General features: G+C 52.1%; 1 protein-coding gene and 1 long non-coding RNA gene across 2 annotated transcripts in view; one reads left to right on the top strand and one right to left on the bottom strand.

Moving 5' to 3' along the window:
• LOC310695601 overlaps positions 1-18,168 on the top strand; it is a 154,678-nt gene that overhangs the window by 116,898 nt on the left and 19,612 nt on the right. The window lies entirely within an intron of this gene.
• The window catches only part of RPA1 (replication protein A1), a 32,952-nt gene continuing 21,438 nt past the window's right edge, over positions 6,655-18,168 (bottom strand). Inside the window, exons 13-17 of the mRNA XM_083480246.1 lie at positions 16,524-16,656; positions 15,261-15,437; positions 11,341-11,448; positions 8,359-8,445; positions 6,655-7,601 (exon numbers count right to left, since the gene is read on the bottom strand). Of these exons, the coding sequence (XP_083336372.1) occupies positions 7,488-7,601; positions 8,359-8,445; positions 11,341-11,448; positions 15,261-15,437; positions 16,524-16,656 (619 nt within the window). The 3' untranslated portion in view covers positions 6,655-7,487. The remainder of the gene's footprint in view (positions 7,602-8,358; positions 8,446-11,340; positions 11,449-15,260; positions 15,438-16,523; positions 16,657-18,168) is intronic.

Raw genomic sequence — 18,168 nt, 5'->3', positions numbered from 1 at the left:
GCGGGGCACAGCTTCCCTCCCATGCCTCTGTGGGGATTGCTCTCCCACAGCGGCATGGGGGAGAGTTGTGCCTCCCCCCATGGCTGGCAGTGCGCAGCCTCATTCACCCCCTATCTGTGGTAATTTGGGGGTGCTGGACAGATATTTGCACCCCAGCGCCAAATCTGCTAAAGACGGCCCTGAGTGGGCCAATCCCACTTGCTTGCAGGCTTCCCTCTGGGGCCTCCAGGTGGTCTCCATGAGGATGGAAATCATAGAATGGAGTTGGAAGGGACCTTGAGAGTCATCTAGCCCAACCCCCTGCAATCTCAACCCCCGGTCCCTCATCCCATTTGAAACCACGGAGGCAGAGCTAGATGGGTCCCCTTGGGCTCTTCCTACACCTTTAAGATGCTCTCTCCCCCTTGGCTCTTCATCCTCTGTCTTGCAAGTGCTTTGCTGGGACTGGTCCGGGAGCTCCTCACATCGCCTGAGACAGACTTTTCTCCCACCACTTCCTCCTCTGTGGCTGGTTTTCAGCAACCATGTTTGTGAGCACTGCAGCCTCCAGAGTCCAGACCATCATGGCTAACAGCTTGATGGAACCAGACACAGATTTTGGCAGAGCTAGGGGTTGGGACGCAGGTGGCGCTGTGGGTAAAACCTCAGCGCCTAGGACTTGCCGATCGCATGGTCGGCGGTTCGAATCCCCGCGGCGGGGTGCGCTCCTGTCGTTCGGCCCCAGCGCCTGCCAATCTAGCAGTTCGAAAGCACCCCTAAGTGCAAGTAGATAAATAGGTATCGCTTTATAGCGGGAAGGTAAACGGCGTTCCGTGTGCTGCGCTGGTGCTGGCTCGCCAGAGCAGCTTCGTCACGCTGGCCACGTGACCCGGAAGTGTCTCCGGACAGCGCTGGCCCCCGGCCTCTTAAGTGAGATGGGCACACAACCCTAGAGTCGGACACGATTGGCCCGTACGGGCAGGGGTACCTTTACCTTTACCTTAGGGGTTGGGCTAGATGAACCCAGGGGTGCCTTCCAACTGCACGATTCTATGATTGTAGATAGTCGCAGCTCTTGATGAGAATCAGCTGGGGGGGGGCAATTCAAATATGAACTAGGTGAAGGTGAGCCCCTCCCTCCCTCTCGCTCACAAGGACTTCCCCTCTAGAGAGTTGATAATCCTGGCCCACTTGAAGAGGCTTTTGAAGCGTTGCTGAGATAAGTGTGTTCAGACAACTTCCCCATGCATTGAGGGAAGGGCTCCTTTTATGGTTTCCATGTAAGAACACGAAGAAGAGCCCATTTGGTCCAGTTTCCTGTTCTCACAGTGGCCAAATATCCCTGGGAATCTAGATAAGACTCTTTCTGGAGGTTCCAGAGGGACATCCTAAGAGTTGCTGGGTCAGGACAATCAAGTCCAGCCTCCTGTCCCCACAAGTGGCCAACGAGACGCCCCAAGGCAAAGGCCCCAAGCAGGATCCATGCACGAGAGCCACACTCTCCCCTCCTGTGGTTTCCAGCAACTGGGATTAATAATTTATTATTTATACCCCGCCCATCTGACTGGGTGGCTTCCAACACAATATTAAAATACAGTAATGCATCAAACATTAAAAGCTTCCCTAAACAGAGCTGCCTTCAGATGTCTGCTAAAAGTCAGAGAGTTGTTTATTTCCTTGACATCTGGTGGGAGGGTGTTCTACAGGGCGGGCGCCATCACCGAGAAGGCCCTCTGCCTGGTTCCCTGTAGCTTTGCTTCTCGCAGTGAGGGAACCACCAGAAGGCCCTCGGAGCTGGACCTCAGTGTCCGGGCTGAACGATGGGGGTGGAGACGCTCCTTCAGGTATACAGGACCGAGGCCGTTTATTCAGGATTCAGAAGCATTGCTGCCTCTGACAGTGGAGGCAGAGAAGAGTCATCAAGAGCCCTCTCTTCCATGACCTGGTCCAATCCTCAGTTTAACTCTGTGCTGCGTGGACTTTATCTGCCCTGAATCTTCACGGTGCAGACTATGGAGGCTGGCACCCATGGGGTTGGGTGGCTGGTAGGCCAGACAGCAGGCAGATCCAGAGTCAATGACAGTAGGAAGAATTGATGATCATTTATATTCTGCTAAGGAATTCTGCCTGAGTTCTATTAAGGCAAACTTGAGACTAAGGGAGGAAGGGGAAAGCAGCCAGTCCCACCCCCTGAGAGGAAGGCAGGTGGGTTGGGAGGGGGCTGGCTGAGGCTGGTAGGGAAGAGAGCCATTTGCCCACATGGACCTGACTCCACCTGTGCAATCCCACAACAGACAGGTCTGCTCCTCGCCACCTTCATCCTCCGTACCTGAAGCAGAAGAGCACCTGGCTCCCCCCCCCCCCACAGCTGCTCCAGGGCCCCACTAAATTGGGAAGGAGGTTCTCTAGAGACGAGGGAGGGGTGTGGTGCTTTCATTATGAAGTGGTGGGCAGGCAAGCTGGCAGCTGCCGTGAGAAGGATAGGCCATGGCAGAACCACATCTCAGAGCGAGGGCTGAAGCCCAGGGAATAGTGGGCAGCAGAAAGAAAAAAAGGCACTTTTAACATGCCATTGAGTTACTTTGATGGAGGGAGAAGCCAATGGGTAATAAGAAGAGAAGAAGAGTTTGGATTTGATATCCCGCTTTATCACTACCCGAAGGAGTCTCAAAGCGGCTAGCATTCTCCTTTCCCTTCCTCCCCCACAACAAACACTCCGTGAGGTGAGTGGGGCTGAGAGACTTCAGAGAAGTGTGACTGGCCCAACGTCACCCAGCAGCTGCATGTGGAGGAGCGGAGACGCGAACCCGGTTCACCAGATTACGAGACTACCGCTCTTAACCACTACACCATAAGCAACATCTGGCCGATTCCTCCACTTGGGCAACTGGGACATGGCCTGGCGCATCCATCGTGGCTCAGCTCCTTGTCTGTGGGACTCATAGGGGAGGGTGGGGAGAAGGGAGATATTATCTTTAACCACTAGGGAACATAAGAGCCTGCTGCATCAAGCCAGTGCCCCACCTGGTCCAGCATCCTGTTCTCACAACCAGATGCCCCAGTGGGAATAATAATTATAATAATTTATTATTTGTACCCCGCCCATCTGGCTGGGTTTCCCCAGCCACACTGGGCGGCTTGCAGAGAAACCCAAAACACACTAAAATAGAGAGCCCTCTCCCCTTCCCAGCAGCTCCGTGGGAGAGCATCTGTTTCGCATGTCCAAGACCCCAGGTTCAATCCGGGTTGGGCAGGGAAACACCCATCGTTTTCTGAAAACCTGCTGAGCTGCTGCCAGTCAGTGTAGACAGCACCATGCTAGATAGACCAAATAGTCTGGCTCAGCATGAAACTCCCTCAGATTAAGACACCTGCCCAGCCAGTGTCCTAACCACCAGTTGTTTCTGCTTGGCCAGCACACAGCAGAAGGGTTGCTTGCTTCCTGATCCACTGGCGAGGAAAGTGAGCGCTTTCCCCCAGGACAGACACTGAGCAGGGAAACTTTGCAGAGGAGGGGACAGGGTGGGCAGACGCATCCCTTGGCCTCCAACAGGCACCGGAAGCAGCAGGCTGGGATCATTTTGAAAGTTTCCCTGGAATACAAGAGGCTTTTAAAAAAGGACACCCTTTATTGCTCCTACAGTAAGTTTACCAGACAGTCCCCGGATTTACAAATCAGCCCCCATACAAAATGAATTGAAGTTGAAAAGTGTCCCCGGATTCATTGAAAAAAAATCTGGTAACCTTATCCTACAGTGGTACATAATAAAAGGCTTTTCCTGCTATGGGCCAAACACCATTTGCAGTTCCCACCCAGGGAGGCTGGGAGGCTTTGCTTTGCTTGCAGGATTCCAGGTTCAGGGCTGGGAGAACCCTGGAGAAGGGCAGCCAGGACTCGATTCTGGGTGAAGTGAGCCAGTGGCCTTCCTGGCTATAAAAGCAGCTTCCAGTGTTGGCCCTCTCTGTTGTCACAATGGGAAAACAAGCCAGCCAGCCTCAAAACCCAAAGGCCACATGGATTCCTGAAACTGCAGCCTCCCTCTGGTGTGGAGTGGGGCATTTAACAGCTGGGCTAGGCAGCGACACCAAACAGCCATCCTGCTATCTCTGAAGGTCATGTGGAAGATGGAGGAAGCTATCTGCTGCTACAGAGGATCCAAGCCAACGGATTCAAATGCTGAGAAATGAGATTCCAACTAAACAACAGGTAGAACTTCCTGGTGGCAAGATCCACTCAACATTGGAGCAGACTCCCTTGGAAGGTGCTGGATTCTCTTCCATGGCCATCTGTCAAGGATGCTTTAGCTGAGATTCCTTTACTGCCAGGGGCTGGACAAGATGGCCCTTGAGGGTCCCTTAAAGGTAAAGGGGCCCCTGACCATTAGGTCCAGTCATGACCGACTCTGGGGTTGCGGCGCTCATCTCGTTTTATTGGCCGAGGGAGCCAGCGTACAGCTTCCGGGTCATGGACTAAGCTGCTTCTGGCAGCAGGACTAAGCTGCTTCTGGCGAACCAGAGCAGCACACGGAAACGCCGTTTACCTTCCTGCCGGAGCGGTACCTATTTATCTATTTGCACTTTGACATGCTTTCGAACTGCTAGGTTGGCAGGAGCAGGGACCGAGCAACGGCAGCTCACCCCGTCGCGTGGATTCGAACCGCCGACCTTCTGATCAGCAAGTCCTAGGCTCTGTGGTTAAGCCCACAGCACCACCTGGGTCCCCTTGAGGGTCCCTTACAACTCTACAATTCTATGAACAGGGTAGCGTAGGAAGCTCCCGTGAGGAGCAGATGGCACCACCTTTCTCTGGAAGAGCGTCCCCCACCCCCGCCACCAGCTCAATGTGCTGCTAATGCACAGCAGCCGTATCAAGGGAGGCTGCGAATAACACAGCCATTAGCGCAAACTCACACGCCTGCGTTGCTGCGCTAAGAGATAGCATAACAGGTGAAAAAGCTAAATGCCTGGGAATTTTAGCACCCCCGCAGATAAATGGAAGCCTTTGAGCAGGTAAAAAGCAGTTCTCTTCCTCTCTTGTGTTTGGTGGGGGGCCAGACTCTGCCCCACAGAGGAGGGGAACCAGCTTCCCTTTCTATAAATAAGATGGCCAAGGCAGGCTCCCTGCCAGAGCAGCCCAGTCAATACGGCTTTCTCCGTCTGTGCTGCCAAACTTCACTTTAAGGGAGTGTATTAATTACGTAGTCGATATCTGTCTGTTTCATTAGTGTATTAAATACCCGGATCAATAATATTTATACTGTTCACAGAGACAGCCTTAAGTAGGGGGGCAGGGAAGGGGGGAGAGAGAAATGGGGGACGTTTTGGACCTGGAGGATTCGAAATGCCAGGGGAACCCACCAGGGACCAGCCGGGGCCTTTTAATGGAAAGCATAAAGCACTGGAAAGAGACAGGAGCCAGATTATCACTATCTGTTTTTCAGTCCCTTGAACAACGAGGCACGGGGGAATTCAAGGAACATTTAAGAACTGGAAGTGAAATGATTCGGTTCACTTCTCCCTCCCTCCCTCCCACAGAGAGAAGGGGGAAAGAAGGAACGCGATTCTCCACCCACCACTCCCAAAGAGTTACCGTAAGTGAAAAAGCGGCTCGATTGCAGAGCGCCATCATTGGCCTTTTATTACAGCCTTTACGAGGAAGCTAATGACTCCGTGCTTGAACCTAATTAGGACATATGGCTGCATAGAAGACTTTGGTCACAGCACTCCCACTATGGTTGTCTGCAAACAAACTTATTGGTGTTTTCTTTGCGGGGGAGGCTGCTTCTCTCCCCTCACCCCACATTCAACCGCCAGGCCAGAGAGCCACCTGCACACACTGAAAACTCCACCATTTCAGCCTGTGTCCCCTTCTCCTTCCTGAATTCGGGGGTGGGTGGGTGTGGTGGTGAATGGAAGCCAGGAAGGAAGAGAGACTGGTTAGCAGAGCAGAAAGAAAGACGATCACACCAAACCTGCAATTTGTCAATCGCGAAGCGGGTGGAAGACCATAATTTCCCAGCCAACGTTTCATAAGCAAGGTCAGAAGGAAGAAGTGCCAAGGCCCCAGAGCCCGCTTGGGAGAGCCAGAGAGGGGTGCTCTGCTCCACGGAGAGAGCGAGGAGGGCCAAGAGGTCAGGGGTCGAGGGAAGCCCTATTTTCATGCTCATCGCTAGAGAGGACACACGCCTGTGTGGGCAAAAGCATGGTTGGCTCCAGAGCCGCCTTCCAATTCACACCCCACGGGGAAGCTGCAACACTGCCCGGCCATGCAGCCAACGTTTTGCTGCAGCTGGCAAATGCATAATTCATGCAACCAGAGGCAGGCGCAGCTCTCTGGCTCTGCTAACTAGAAAGCCCAGCAGCAGCACCTCTGTTCCCGGGACCAGTTCACGCAGAGCACGTGTATGTAAAGCCTGGTTAGTTCTTAGACTGCTGGGTAAACATTAATAAAAAAAATAATAATCCAAAATGCCAGAGAGGCCACCTTCACCAGCCAAAACAAGATCACATTATCGGCTCTCGCTGACACAAGGCTGAGAAAAATTGCCACTCTTCCATCTCGCCAACTTCAGCCCCAGCGCCTTTCCCCCAAGTGAAAGCGTATTATGAAAACTAATTAATTGCTTTCCAGTAATGAGAATCCGCTGGCGTTTGCAGAAAGCAGAGACCACAATATAGAACTAAATGCTGTTTATAGAAAGAGACAGGAGGAAGAAGGGGCTCAGGCGCACTCTCCGTTGGAGGCTTCTATGTCCTCAGTGATACAAACAGAGAAGGCATTTCGTTCACACACAAAAATTATGGACAGGTAGCAAAGCCACCGCAGTCGGCAGCCCCAAAAATGCAGTATTAATTGAAGTGCAAAACTAAAGCACTGCTTTGTAGTTGCCTAGATTTCCCAGGGGGATGAAGAGTCAACGCTTATCAGCCTCTCTCAGAAGAGACAATTTTGATTAATATCGGGCCCATCTGACTCAGTCTATTAAACCCTGAAGGAAGGATATTCTTCAGATATAAGAGATACGTCTTTGATTAATAATTCTGCCATATTGCCATTCCAAGCATTAACAGTCGCCTGGCACCTGTGGAAGGAATGAAGCCTTTGAACGTTAAGGGGGGGGAGGGGAGCTTCTGTTGAGCTAAGGGACCCCTTCCACACAACACCACCCCCCTCACAGAAGTCCTGGCCCCTCCCACCCAGGTCTTTGAGCATTTCCCAAGTTTGTGGGGGGTAAGGGGGGGGTCTCCCCTTCCCAGCTCAGCCTGCAGGTATTCCCTTCATGCCAGCAGGTCTTCTCCACCCCCCACCCCAGTCAACGATGGCACTCAGCCACGGCACAGGAACACAGAATCAACGGAGGCAAAGAAGAGGACACAAAGCATTCTGGAACTTGGGTCTGTGCAAGAGTGTGGAGAAACCAATTCAAACATTTGTCTCTAGTTATTCTACAGAGGGGACCCCGGCTCTGCCAAGGGGCAGGGGGGCACCAGGCTGCTCGTCGCCCTCGTCAGCATCCCAGCTGGGCAGCATTCTTCCTGATGATCCCGATCAGCCTCCTGCTGTACTCCTGGTGGTTGACAGGCTTGACGTCCAATGCTGTCGCCTTCAGGCGCGATTCGTCCTTGGGAAAGAGAAAAGGCTTCAGGTGAGGACACCGTAGCGTCTCCGGGCTCGGCTGCGCTGCTAGCAAACCACCTGGCGCGGCTGCACAGTTCCCGGCATTGCAAGCAAAACCCGGAATTGATTGGGAGAGGCCCAGTTCTCAAAGGCTAATTCTCTGGCAAAGGCAGAATCCTACACAGCGTGCGGATTGAGGGAGCAGCGTAGTGGTTAACAGCCTGCCTTTTGAGCTGGCTCAAGTTCACAAAGTGGCCACAGGCAAAAGCCTCTCAGGCCCCTGCAGGAGCCTCCAGCAAAGGAACATCTCTACTTAAAGGGAAGAGGGAGAAGGGGGAAAGTGCCTTTATATATATAAAACACACACAGAGAGAGATTATTTTGGAAGAGCCACAGAGGTGGGACCTGTTTCAAACCCATCTCAGTTTCTAGTGCAGACACTCCCCTCAATCCCAAGCAAAAAACACCTGCATGAAATTCCCCCCAGATATAGTTTTAACTCCTTGCGGCTACTGATCATCAGGCAGCATTTCCTGCTGCTGGTTTTCAAACCCTCTTTAATTTTGTCTAAGCTCTGTGTGTGATGTTCCACTGGACAGCCTCCAGTTCTATTCTGGCAGGGCCCCCTCTCTCCTACTTTTTCATTCTTCCACCTCTGCCAAAGAAGAGCCCAACTTGCTTAACAAACAAACAAACCCCCCAACCCCCCAAGATACAGGTCTGCTTGTTTCTGTGTGCACATCTCCGTGTGTCCGTCTTACGTTGAAAGTCTCTTGCTTGACTCTGACCCGGAAGACATGGGTGGTGAAGCTGGCTTTCTGGAGCACCTCATCAAAGGCGTTCTCATTCTGTGGAAGAACAGCAGAACAGAGGCGTTGAAGCCAACCCTAAGCTGGAAGTGAGCATGGGAGCACAGCAGAAAAGGCATGGTGGCACCTTCAGCCCCAGTCCTAAGCCAGCTCAGAAGTTCCTTCCCAAGCCAGACAGACACGCAGGCTCACCAGGAGACGCTATCGGCAGAAGGTGTGGGAGGCTTCTCCGCTGCGATTAAAGGCGGGTGCTTAAAACACAAGCGTGGATGGCCCTTTCCTTGTTGCCAGGAGCCTTATCAGAGGCAGTCAGCTGTCCCTGCTTATCTTGCAAGCCACATCCTGAAGCTGCAGTTGTTCCAGCTGGGGGGTAGGGGATGGGCAGGTGCTGAATGCTCTCTGGTCATCCATAGCACCAGCGCTATAGAGCCACTGGCTTCAGCGCGTAGGAGAGAAAAGCAATGGTCTAGCAGCTCGGATGCCAAGCACTTGTGCCCAGGACACACCTCACAGGAGCTGCGTCCCTTCATTCCACCCCAAACCAGCCAAACTCTCCGGCTCCGAAAGAGCTCTCCATTAGCCGGCCACTGCATGACCCTTTGCCTTCCCTCCATCTGCATCTTCCCTCTCTCCACAGCCTTTTAAGATGTGCTCATCATCTGTGCCGATATAAGCAAGGCGAGCCCAACCCTCAGAGCTTTAGGTTAATGATCAGGCACTAGCTGCCCAGGAAAGGGGCCTGCAGAGAAACAAGGAAATGCTATTATCTTGTTGTGCTAAACGCACAGCTTGCGTCCTCCTTGGCAAAATGGCTGCTTTGAAAGCAGCGAGGCAAGACGCCTTGCTAGAGAGCACCGCTGCCCATCTACCCCTACGGAGCACGGCTCTTTTGCCAGCCACAACATCTCTGTTCCCCAAAAATTAAGACACAGCAAAACCTTTCGTTCTTGCCGGAGTCTACCCGACAAGAGGGCAGATCGCGTCGCAGAAGCGAAACCGCATGCCAGGAACTTTAACTGTGTCAGTTGGAAGCCCTTTTTCTAGTTCAGGAAAGCAGGTGAGCTGCTAACGCAAAGGCAGACTCTGCGCCACAGGAAGGAAATGGATGGGGGGGGGGAAGGGTTGTCACATTAAAGGAACACAGGTTCTTCAGGGCACGAAGGACTCGCTCTTCCAAAAGCACAGCGTTTCGGCTGCAATCTGGAAAGATTTACCAAGAAAAGCTGCAGCCAGATCAGGCTGGGGCTCATCTAGGGCAGCATCCTGTTCTCCCAGTGGCCAAGCAGTTGTCCCAATGGGAAGAAGCCTGCAAGCAGCACATGAGAGCGCCTGGTAATGACAACAGGCGCAAGGCCTCTGGCCCTGGAGGAAGCACAGAGCCAGCACAACTCCTGAAAGCCAGGCCTTTCTGGAAAGGGCAGCAACAGAGATGTGCCCCCAACCAACTCTGGTTTCTCATAAAACATCCAGCTACTCCTACGTATATGAAAAGCAATTTAAGGAACAACCCAGTGGCTTTCAAAGGACATGGCAAGAGAGGATGGAAAGGGTGGCAGGAAGATGCACGGACAATCCAGGAAACATTAAAAAAAATATTCAGTGTAGTACAGTATAGTATCAAAATAATTTATTTATTTGCAGAATATGGATAGGTATCTTTTCAAAGCGAGCAAGAGCATCCTTCCATGTGACAACAAGGGGTTAGAGGAATTCACAGGTTATCCCTGGCGAGGCAACACCAGGCAAGAAGGGCAGAGACCACCTCAATGAGGCCAGACGCCCCGAATGTCAGCTGCTGGGAAAGAGTGTGCCAGTTGATCTGGGACAGCAGCAGGAAAGCACATGGGCCTCTGCCAAGAGACCACAAGGAGGTTCTGCTCAGCCCCACCTCCTCCCAGAAAGAGCATCACTAGGAGGGAAAGACAAGCCTGGGTCCATTTATGGGCTGGAGAAAGCTGCTCTCCCTGCAAAAGAGAACGCTTAGACTGCAGAGCAGAAGGGAAGAAGACTTCAGGGAAATTCATCTGCTGTGGGTCCACTGGTGTGTGTGTGTGTTGTTTTGTGTGCATTGTTACAATCTGTTATTATTATCTTAAACCGTAATTATACGTGTAACTGTTTTTAAATGTTTGTATTTACATTATTTCTTAAAGCCTGTATTATTCTCTTATACAGAACTGAAGTGGAACCAATTTTCATTCTCGTTGTAACTGCTTCGTTTATTTCATAAGAATGTATTTTGCGTATGCTGCGAACTGCCCAGGGACCTTGTGGTGAAAAGCGCATTAAGAAATCAAGCAAAATAAACAAATAAACAAAGTATTCTGATTGAAAGGCAGGGCGCAAGCCTCCCAAAGTAAAGGGATCCCAGGGAAGGCAGTGCACAGCATTTGCTAAGGACTCCTCACGCCCCCCCGGCCGGAAAGACAAAAAGCCAAACAGTCCAGGCTGCCCTGCGCAGCTACTCAGGATTTCAGGTATTTTCTCACTGGGGTGGGGGGTGTCCTCAAGAGAGAAGCAGGGCTGTGCCCTGAGTGCCTCCCATTTTCAGACAAAATTGTTACCCGCTGCCTTGCCTGCAGTCCTCCTGCCACTGGCTGCCAAGCAGCCTTCAGACACAGCCCCCCAAAAAACTGCCAGCAGTAGGCAGACCCTCAGGGCAAGCCCCCCAGTCTCCCCCCCCCGAGAGCTCATCGTTGTCAAGGAGCCTGAGAGGCCTCTGCAGACCCAGTAATGAGTGTTATTTTATTGTATTTTTGGTTTTTATGGAAGCCGCCCAGAGTGGCTGGGGAGGCCCAGCCAGATGGGCGGGGTATAAATAATAAATTATTATTATTATTATTATTATTATTATTATTATTATTATTATTATTAAAGCACCCAGGTGACTAAGGGAAGAGAAACCTCCCAGGCAAGTGACACAAGTGGCCTGACCTTTTCCTTCAGTTCTCCCAGGAAGGCTGTGTTCTGCCCAAGGATGGTCTCTGCCGACTCCTGGAAACAAGTCAACCACAAATTGTCCTGGAAATCAGCAATGTTGACCTGAGGCGGGGGGGGGGGGGAGAGATAAGAAGACCAATGACAAAGCAGCACAGCCTCAGCCCACCACCAAGGGCAGCCTGGAGCCCCCAGCTCAGCCCCTCCAACCCCCCCCCAAGCCTTGACCCCTCCTGTTTCCACTGCCTGCAGGCAGCCACCACAAGTGGAGGCACACATGCCAAGGGGCAGCGGCCACCCCCCAAAGAAAACGACACGTCAGGGGGGTGTCGGCGGAAAGGAGCTCCTCTCGCACAACCAGGCAGCACAGAGCAGCCACAAGTCAGGGCAGATCACAGGGCTCCCTCTGCACAGCCCTTCCCAAAACCTCTGTCTTTCAAAGTCCTTCCATTTTATCCCCATCAGTGCCCACATCCATTATTCAAAGCAGTGTTTCTGTGCTGTGAAAGCAGCTCAGGGGTTCTTGGGCAAGTTTGGTTTGTTTTTAAAAACAGAGAGAGAGAGAGAGAGATGAGGAAGGGATGGGGAGTAGGAGTCTGGCCAAGAGGCTTCACTTCAACCGGCCACATCCTGCTGGGACCATGTGGGACAATCAGGGCTGTAGACAGGGGGTGGTGAGGTGGGCCCCTGCCAGGGGCACAGGCAATGGGAGGGGGGCACAAAATCGGCAAAAAATTGTCCATAAATATAAATATTGATTATTGCCTCATAAGAAATCGTTTTAAATAAATGTGTGGAAGGTGGGGGGTTGGAGGAGAGGCGGAAAGAAGAGCTAATTTGTCCGTGGCTAGGGGGCGCAACCTGGACGGTTCTGTGGCCATCCCCAGCCGTGGAGAAAAAGCAAGGGATGCCTCCTTAGTGGTGGGGCCAATAACGAGGAGGGAAGAGGCGGGACAGGAGAGTCAGAAGAGCCTGGTCAAGGGCAAACCTGGCCCTCAATTATCACCTGAAAGGCAAAGAGGCTTTGATTCTGGCAGAAACTGGCGCCCACCATGGTGGAGGAAGGAACCAGGGCAGCCAGAGAAAGCAGATTGATAATGCCTGATGGACATTAAGATGCCTTCTGAAAAAGCCAAGACACTTTTGTGTATTTCCAGGGGCCAGAACCAACTTCAGAAGCAAGGAAAGGGTTTATAGTCCAGGGCAGAGCCTTCCACACTTTGGGGATTTGAGACAGCTCCCACTTCACTCAGACACACTTTCAACGGGAACTGGGCGTGCAAGACCTCTGGAGAAGCCACCCAAACACATCCCTAGGAGTGCACAGTGCCCGCCTCTTCTGCTCTGCAGCTCCTTCCTGGGACCACCAGCATCTCTCTCTCTATTTCTGGCCCAGCCACCCGCTGCCTGCTTGGGCCTCACAACCAAACACACTCCCTCGGAAGGTGTGGGGCTCTCCTTCCTTGGAGGTTTAGAAGCAGAGGTTGGCTGGTCCCCTGTCACGGACACTTTAGCCGAGATTCCTGCATTGCAGGGAGTTGCACTAGATGACCCTCGGGGTCCTTTCTCATTCTGCAATTATATTCCCCCCTCTTTCTCTCCCCCTCCTCACGCTCACTATCTTCACCACTTCGGGCGCGGGGGCTGGCAGAGAAGGGATTTCAAAAGGAGCTCCTGTCAAACACCAGGCAAAATCTCTTGCCCACCGCAGAGCCTAGCAGAACAAATGCGGAAGGAGAACTCGAGTGGCCCGTAATTCAGAAGCACTTCTCCGGCTTCCCTCTCCCTCTTGCCCTCCCACCTCCACTCCGTACAATAAATCCTCCCCCCAGGGGACTGCTCCCCCCACCGCCACGTCCTCAAACATTCTAATAAGGTGAGGCCGTCGATTTGGAGAGGCTGTTCATTTAGCCGCTCTATTAGCTGAAGTGAAGCCTCCAGCAGCCGCCAACCTCCCCTTTGCAGGCTCCCTGCATGGGAGTTTCTAAAGGCGAGTCGCAGGGGCCCTAATTTGGGGGCACTTTCATGAACCGAAGGATGGAGGAAAGCAGCGGCGTTGCTCTGGAGGTGCAAGCAGGCGTCACAATGGCAGCCCTCAGATGCTCTGCTCCAAAGCCGGTTCCCGTTAATGCGCGAGACACAGAACATTAGCCACAAAAGAGAGAACTAAATATAGGGAGCAGCTGAATGAGTGCAATTACAGCTCTCCAGAAATGCCATTCCACATTAGCTTATCTTCCTAACAAAGAAACGTGGGCCAGCGATGCTCCTGCGCTGAAGGCTGCGACGCTCGCAAAGGGGCTCCGCTGGGCGAGAGGCACTTGGGGTGGGGAGGGAGGGAGAGCAAAGGGCTCAGGAGGGCGCAAGGACCGCAGGAGCCAGTTGAACAGTACCCCCTTGAGTGGGGGCAAAAAGGATCTATTTGTTCTACTTCCTCCCCTGCCGCAGTCAGACACCTGAAAACGCTTTCCAAAACCAGCCACTAAGCGAAGCGCAGAAAGGTGTTGTGGCCACACAGTTCTCAGCGGCAGGGATCCTAATGCACCAGTTCCCAGTTCAGTAGGAAAAGAGCGGCAGGGATAAGGGACGTTTAACAGCACAGCACCATCTAGGCTGTGCAGCAGCAGCAGCGCCACAATGGTAGCAGAGCAGCCGGAAAGACGTACAATGAACAGGCAAGGCCAACTTTAAAAGCTTAGCCATTAAAAGGGGGCATGTTCTGAACTTCAGTCAACAAACAGAGCGCGCAGTTCAAGAGGCTGCAAGGCCCTCACAGAGCAATAGCCTGGATGGTTTAGCACAAATAAATAGGTGGTCATATTGCTTATAGACTTGGTTTGGACAAATATACTGACATTTGGAATGAACTTATACAGAATGTAGTAGATTATTAATGACCATAGATGTATTAAAATAGCACTTAAGGTAATAATATTACTGTCATGGATGCTTTAGCTGAGATTCCTGCCTTGCAGGGGGTTGGACTAAATGACTCTTTGTGTTCCTTCCAACTCTACGGTTTTATTTATATGCAGGTTTTGGTGTCCTCGGGTGTCTTCCCGTGTAAAAGTTGGGGTGTCTAGGCGACGTTTCGACGAGGTCTCACTCGTCATCTTCAGGCTGGTGCTTTCGGCTTCTTGTTACTGGAACATATATATATATATATACACACACACATACATACATATATGTATATGTATGTATGTGTGTGTGTGTAAAATGTATGAAAATGTAGTTGATTTTACTAACTGTATTACACTGAACTTTCTGCACTTTTCTTTCCCCCACCCTTTTCCCCTTTTATCACTTTATTTCTTTATAAAGGAAATTCTACTAATAAAATATCATGAAAAAGGAATGGACGGTCATGGCTGAAAGGGGCCCATCTGGCCTGGGTGGGCAGGAGAGCAGCCGTTGCTGCAGTGAGGAGCGGGAAGAGAGTTGCTTGGCCCCTCTGCGTGGCATATGAACAGCGCACCTTTCCATGGGAATGCAGGGCTTAGGAACAGAGGAGCCTTGCCTGATGCCAAGTCAGGACATCTGGCTCAGCACTGCCTGCATTGACTGGCAGCAGCTCTCCAGGCTTTCGGAGGGGAGTCTCTCTCTCTCTCTCTCTCTCCCTTCCTCCCTCCCTGCAGGGGTTCTGACAGTGAGCCTTCCCCCGCAGCTCCAGAGAGGGAGAAACAGAAGGTGGTCTCTGTGCGCACTCACGTGGTGTGGGAAAGACCACTGCAAATGCCGATTGGCTCAGCATAATCTTCTCTCGTCCGCTGGAGCAGGAGACAGAAGCTCTTTGGTGCTCATCTTTCCCCTTAGCAAGAGCAGGCTGGCCTGTGCACACAGCGCTCCCTGCTCCTCCCAAGCCAAAAGGGAGCCTGCCTGCGAAGGGCACAGGACCTGCTGGAAAAGGGACTCACCGAGAGGATCATGCGGTACTTGAAGTTGGAGAACTCCCGGTCACATTTCTCGCAGCGGTAGAGCCCGTTCTGCAGGTCGACCAGCTTCTTGTTGCAGTCCGGGGATGGGCAGGCCTGGTACATGCAGTTCTCCTTGCGCAGGTACACCACTGTGGCCAAGCAGCTGAAGTAGTCTGCCTGCGGGGGGACAGGAAATGCTGTGGATGGGATTTTGTTTTTCAAACCTGACAAGCCACCACCAGAGCAGCGCCTCAGGGAGACAGGCAGGCCGCTGCAGCTCCAGCCCTGCTGGAATCAACACCCCCAGCCACCCCCACCCCCACGTTAAAGGGACCCCAGCATGCCACACCTCCTGCTCAAAACCAGAAGGGTCCACTGCCTAATCATTCCTTCGCATAATCAGGCAAACTCCCAACAGTGAGTTGAACAATGCGCCTGTGCTAGTTAGGAGTCAAGATAAAGAACTGTGTTCATTAAATATCCTCCAACACATTACCTGAATTGAGATATTGTAACCTGCGCATGTGTGTTTTAATTGACTGATTAATGGACGAACCGTTTAGAGAGTGAACTAATTGAGCTGGCTGAGGAGCCTGACTGGCTGTGCAGCCGACATTTCCCTCCATTGCAAATGTGAGGCCCTTTGTCTTGCCTTATTAACATCCCAACACCTCAAGACACCAGGGCTATTGCTCTTAATTTTTATTTTAAAAGATAATGAGCTGTTATCAAGACTGACATTTAGGCTACCAAAGTGTTTCCTTCACGTTTCTGCTCCACTGGAATTGAATTGCCTCCAGACACGGTATGATTTAATGTGGTTTAACTGCGTTGCTTTTAACTGGTTATTTACTGTAAGGTTTAGGAACGTCTGATGCATTCTTAAGAATAAAATACAGCCACTTCAGTAGGAAACACTTAATGAATTCCAATATGCAATTGTTCAATTATTTTGATTTTTGTCCTTAGCATCCTCCGGGGTCTCAGGCAGGAGCCTCCTTCCCAGCCCCACCTGGAGATGCTGTTGAGGACTTTCGGCTTTTCAGGCAGGCACTACGGCCCGTCCCCTGAACGTGGCGGCTACTTTCGTTTCGGAGAAAGGGAAGGGATACTGAAGGGGGAACTTGTCTAAGGCTCTGCGCATGACTTTGCAGGCAGCAAGGGGGACCCTTCTAGTTGCAGGGCTCTGCTGACTGCCTGCCTCTGCCACCTCCACCACAGGAGCCCCAGGGAACAGCCCAAAACGCTGAGTCCCCATTGTACCTTATCTCCTTGCCCCAGGTTCTCGGATTTGGCCTCATGCAGACTCTTCCAGTTGGTGTCTGCACCTCCCATGGGCCCAGTCCTTGTGCCTGAGATGGAGGTGGACTCCAGGAGCTGCCCTTCAGAGTCAAACCTGGAAGTAAAACAAAATAAAGCAGGGGTGTGGGATATTTCTCTCGGTTCCAAGAAGAAACAGAAACATACCAGGGGTTTGTTTTTTTACCCTCCTGCGCTCAATGCAAGAGGGATTTTTATCAATGGCTTGCACAGGAAACAATTACAGTAACTTGTGTATATTACTCACTAAAATAGCATTTCAGGATACGCTAATACTCCATTTTAATTAGTGCAATATTTTATAATCTTGGAAAAGGGGGACACGCTCCGTTTCGCTCGTGCGCCAACTAGAGGCCATGGCTCAGTACTGCAGCCGCTTCAGAGGAGAGCTGAGGGCACTGGGACATTTGCACGGTGAGAGCTAAATTACATGCTCACATTATCTTTGCAGAAGCTTGGGAGAGAAATGCAGGGAGAGCTTAATAGATCCCATGCCTGAAGTAAAAACCAGCCGGCCCCTCTGCCAAGCAGATAAGCTGGTGCTACCACCCCTGCACCAACAAGCAGCGCCGCAGTTTAATTTGTTTTTTAGCACGAAGCACTGGCCTTTGTTTCATCAGACCCATCAGGCACGGCTAACAAGCAAGGAAGCGAGAGAGCAGCTCACGTCGGGCGGAGGAGAGGGGCTCAGTGACAACCTCTCGGGTACCGCAGGCGGAAAGAGAAACAGAGAAGAGAGGAAAGAGGAGAGAAGCAGCAGCCCGCACCAACAGCAGCAAGAAGCCGTCAGGGCAGGGAGGGGAGGGCGCTTTGCTTCAGGAGATTTTTGCTCCCCTCCACAAAAATTCACCAAGGAAGGGAGAGAAAAAGGGCTGAACGCAGCCTTTTCCGCTTGTGAACACTACTGGCTTCTGAAGGAGCCTGAGGCAGAATGCCAGGTGGGAGTGTGCAAGGGCCAGAGCAAAGGCAAAGCCCTCCCTCAACGGAGACAGGACACAGGGCCTGCTAGGAAAAGAGCCAGGAAGGCGGCTGAGGAAAGAGCCCAGGCAGAGTCCTGTCTTTCTTCCCAGAGCCACCTTTGCAAAACCTCCCTGAAGGGGTGAGCAGCAGTCTAGGCAGCTATGCAGGCAGGGCGCTGCCTGAGTTCCTGTTCAAGGATTCCCCTCTCAAGCCTGCAGTGGAAGCAGGCACCTCGGGGAACAGAGCCAGCCTGAGCTACTGACCCCGTTCTGGAGGGATGCAGCCACATCCCCCTCTGGAAAATGGTGACTGTGCTTGAGAAGGACCCACCAATAATCAAGGTGGCAACATGCGGGGCTCACATGGACCAGTGCTCCTTGCCTGCGGACAACTAAAAGGGAGAAGGGAAAGGAGTGGAGCCAAGCCAAGCCCTTGGCACTTGAGTTTCATATGCCCATGAGCCCATCGCTTGCACCTCTTAAGCAGCTCAGCTCTGACACCCAAGAGGTAAACAGGCCCTGAGAGTCTGAACTGAAGTGGAAGCCGCAGTTGTGTTTAAGAGGAACAACAGAAGCTGCCTTATACAGAGTCAGACCACTGGCTCCACCTAGCCCAGTACTGTCCACAC

The sequence above is a fragment of the Podarcis liolepis genome, assembly GCF_965112155.1.
Source record: "Podarcis liolepis genome assembly, chromosome: 16".
Lineage (NCBI taxonomy): Eukaryota > Metazoa > Chordata > Lepidosauria > Squamata > Lacertidae > Podarcis > Podarcis liolepis.
The sequence above is the reverse complement of the archived record's forward strand: the minus strand, read 5'-3'. Positions and strand labels throughout refer to the sequence as shown.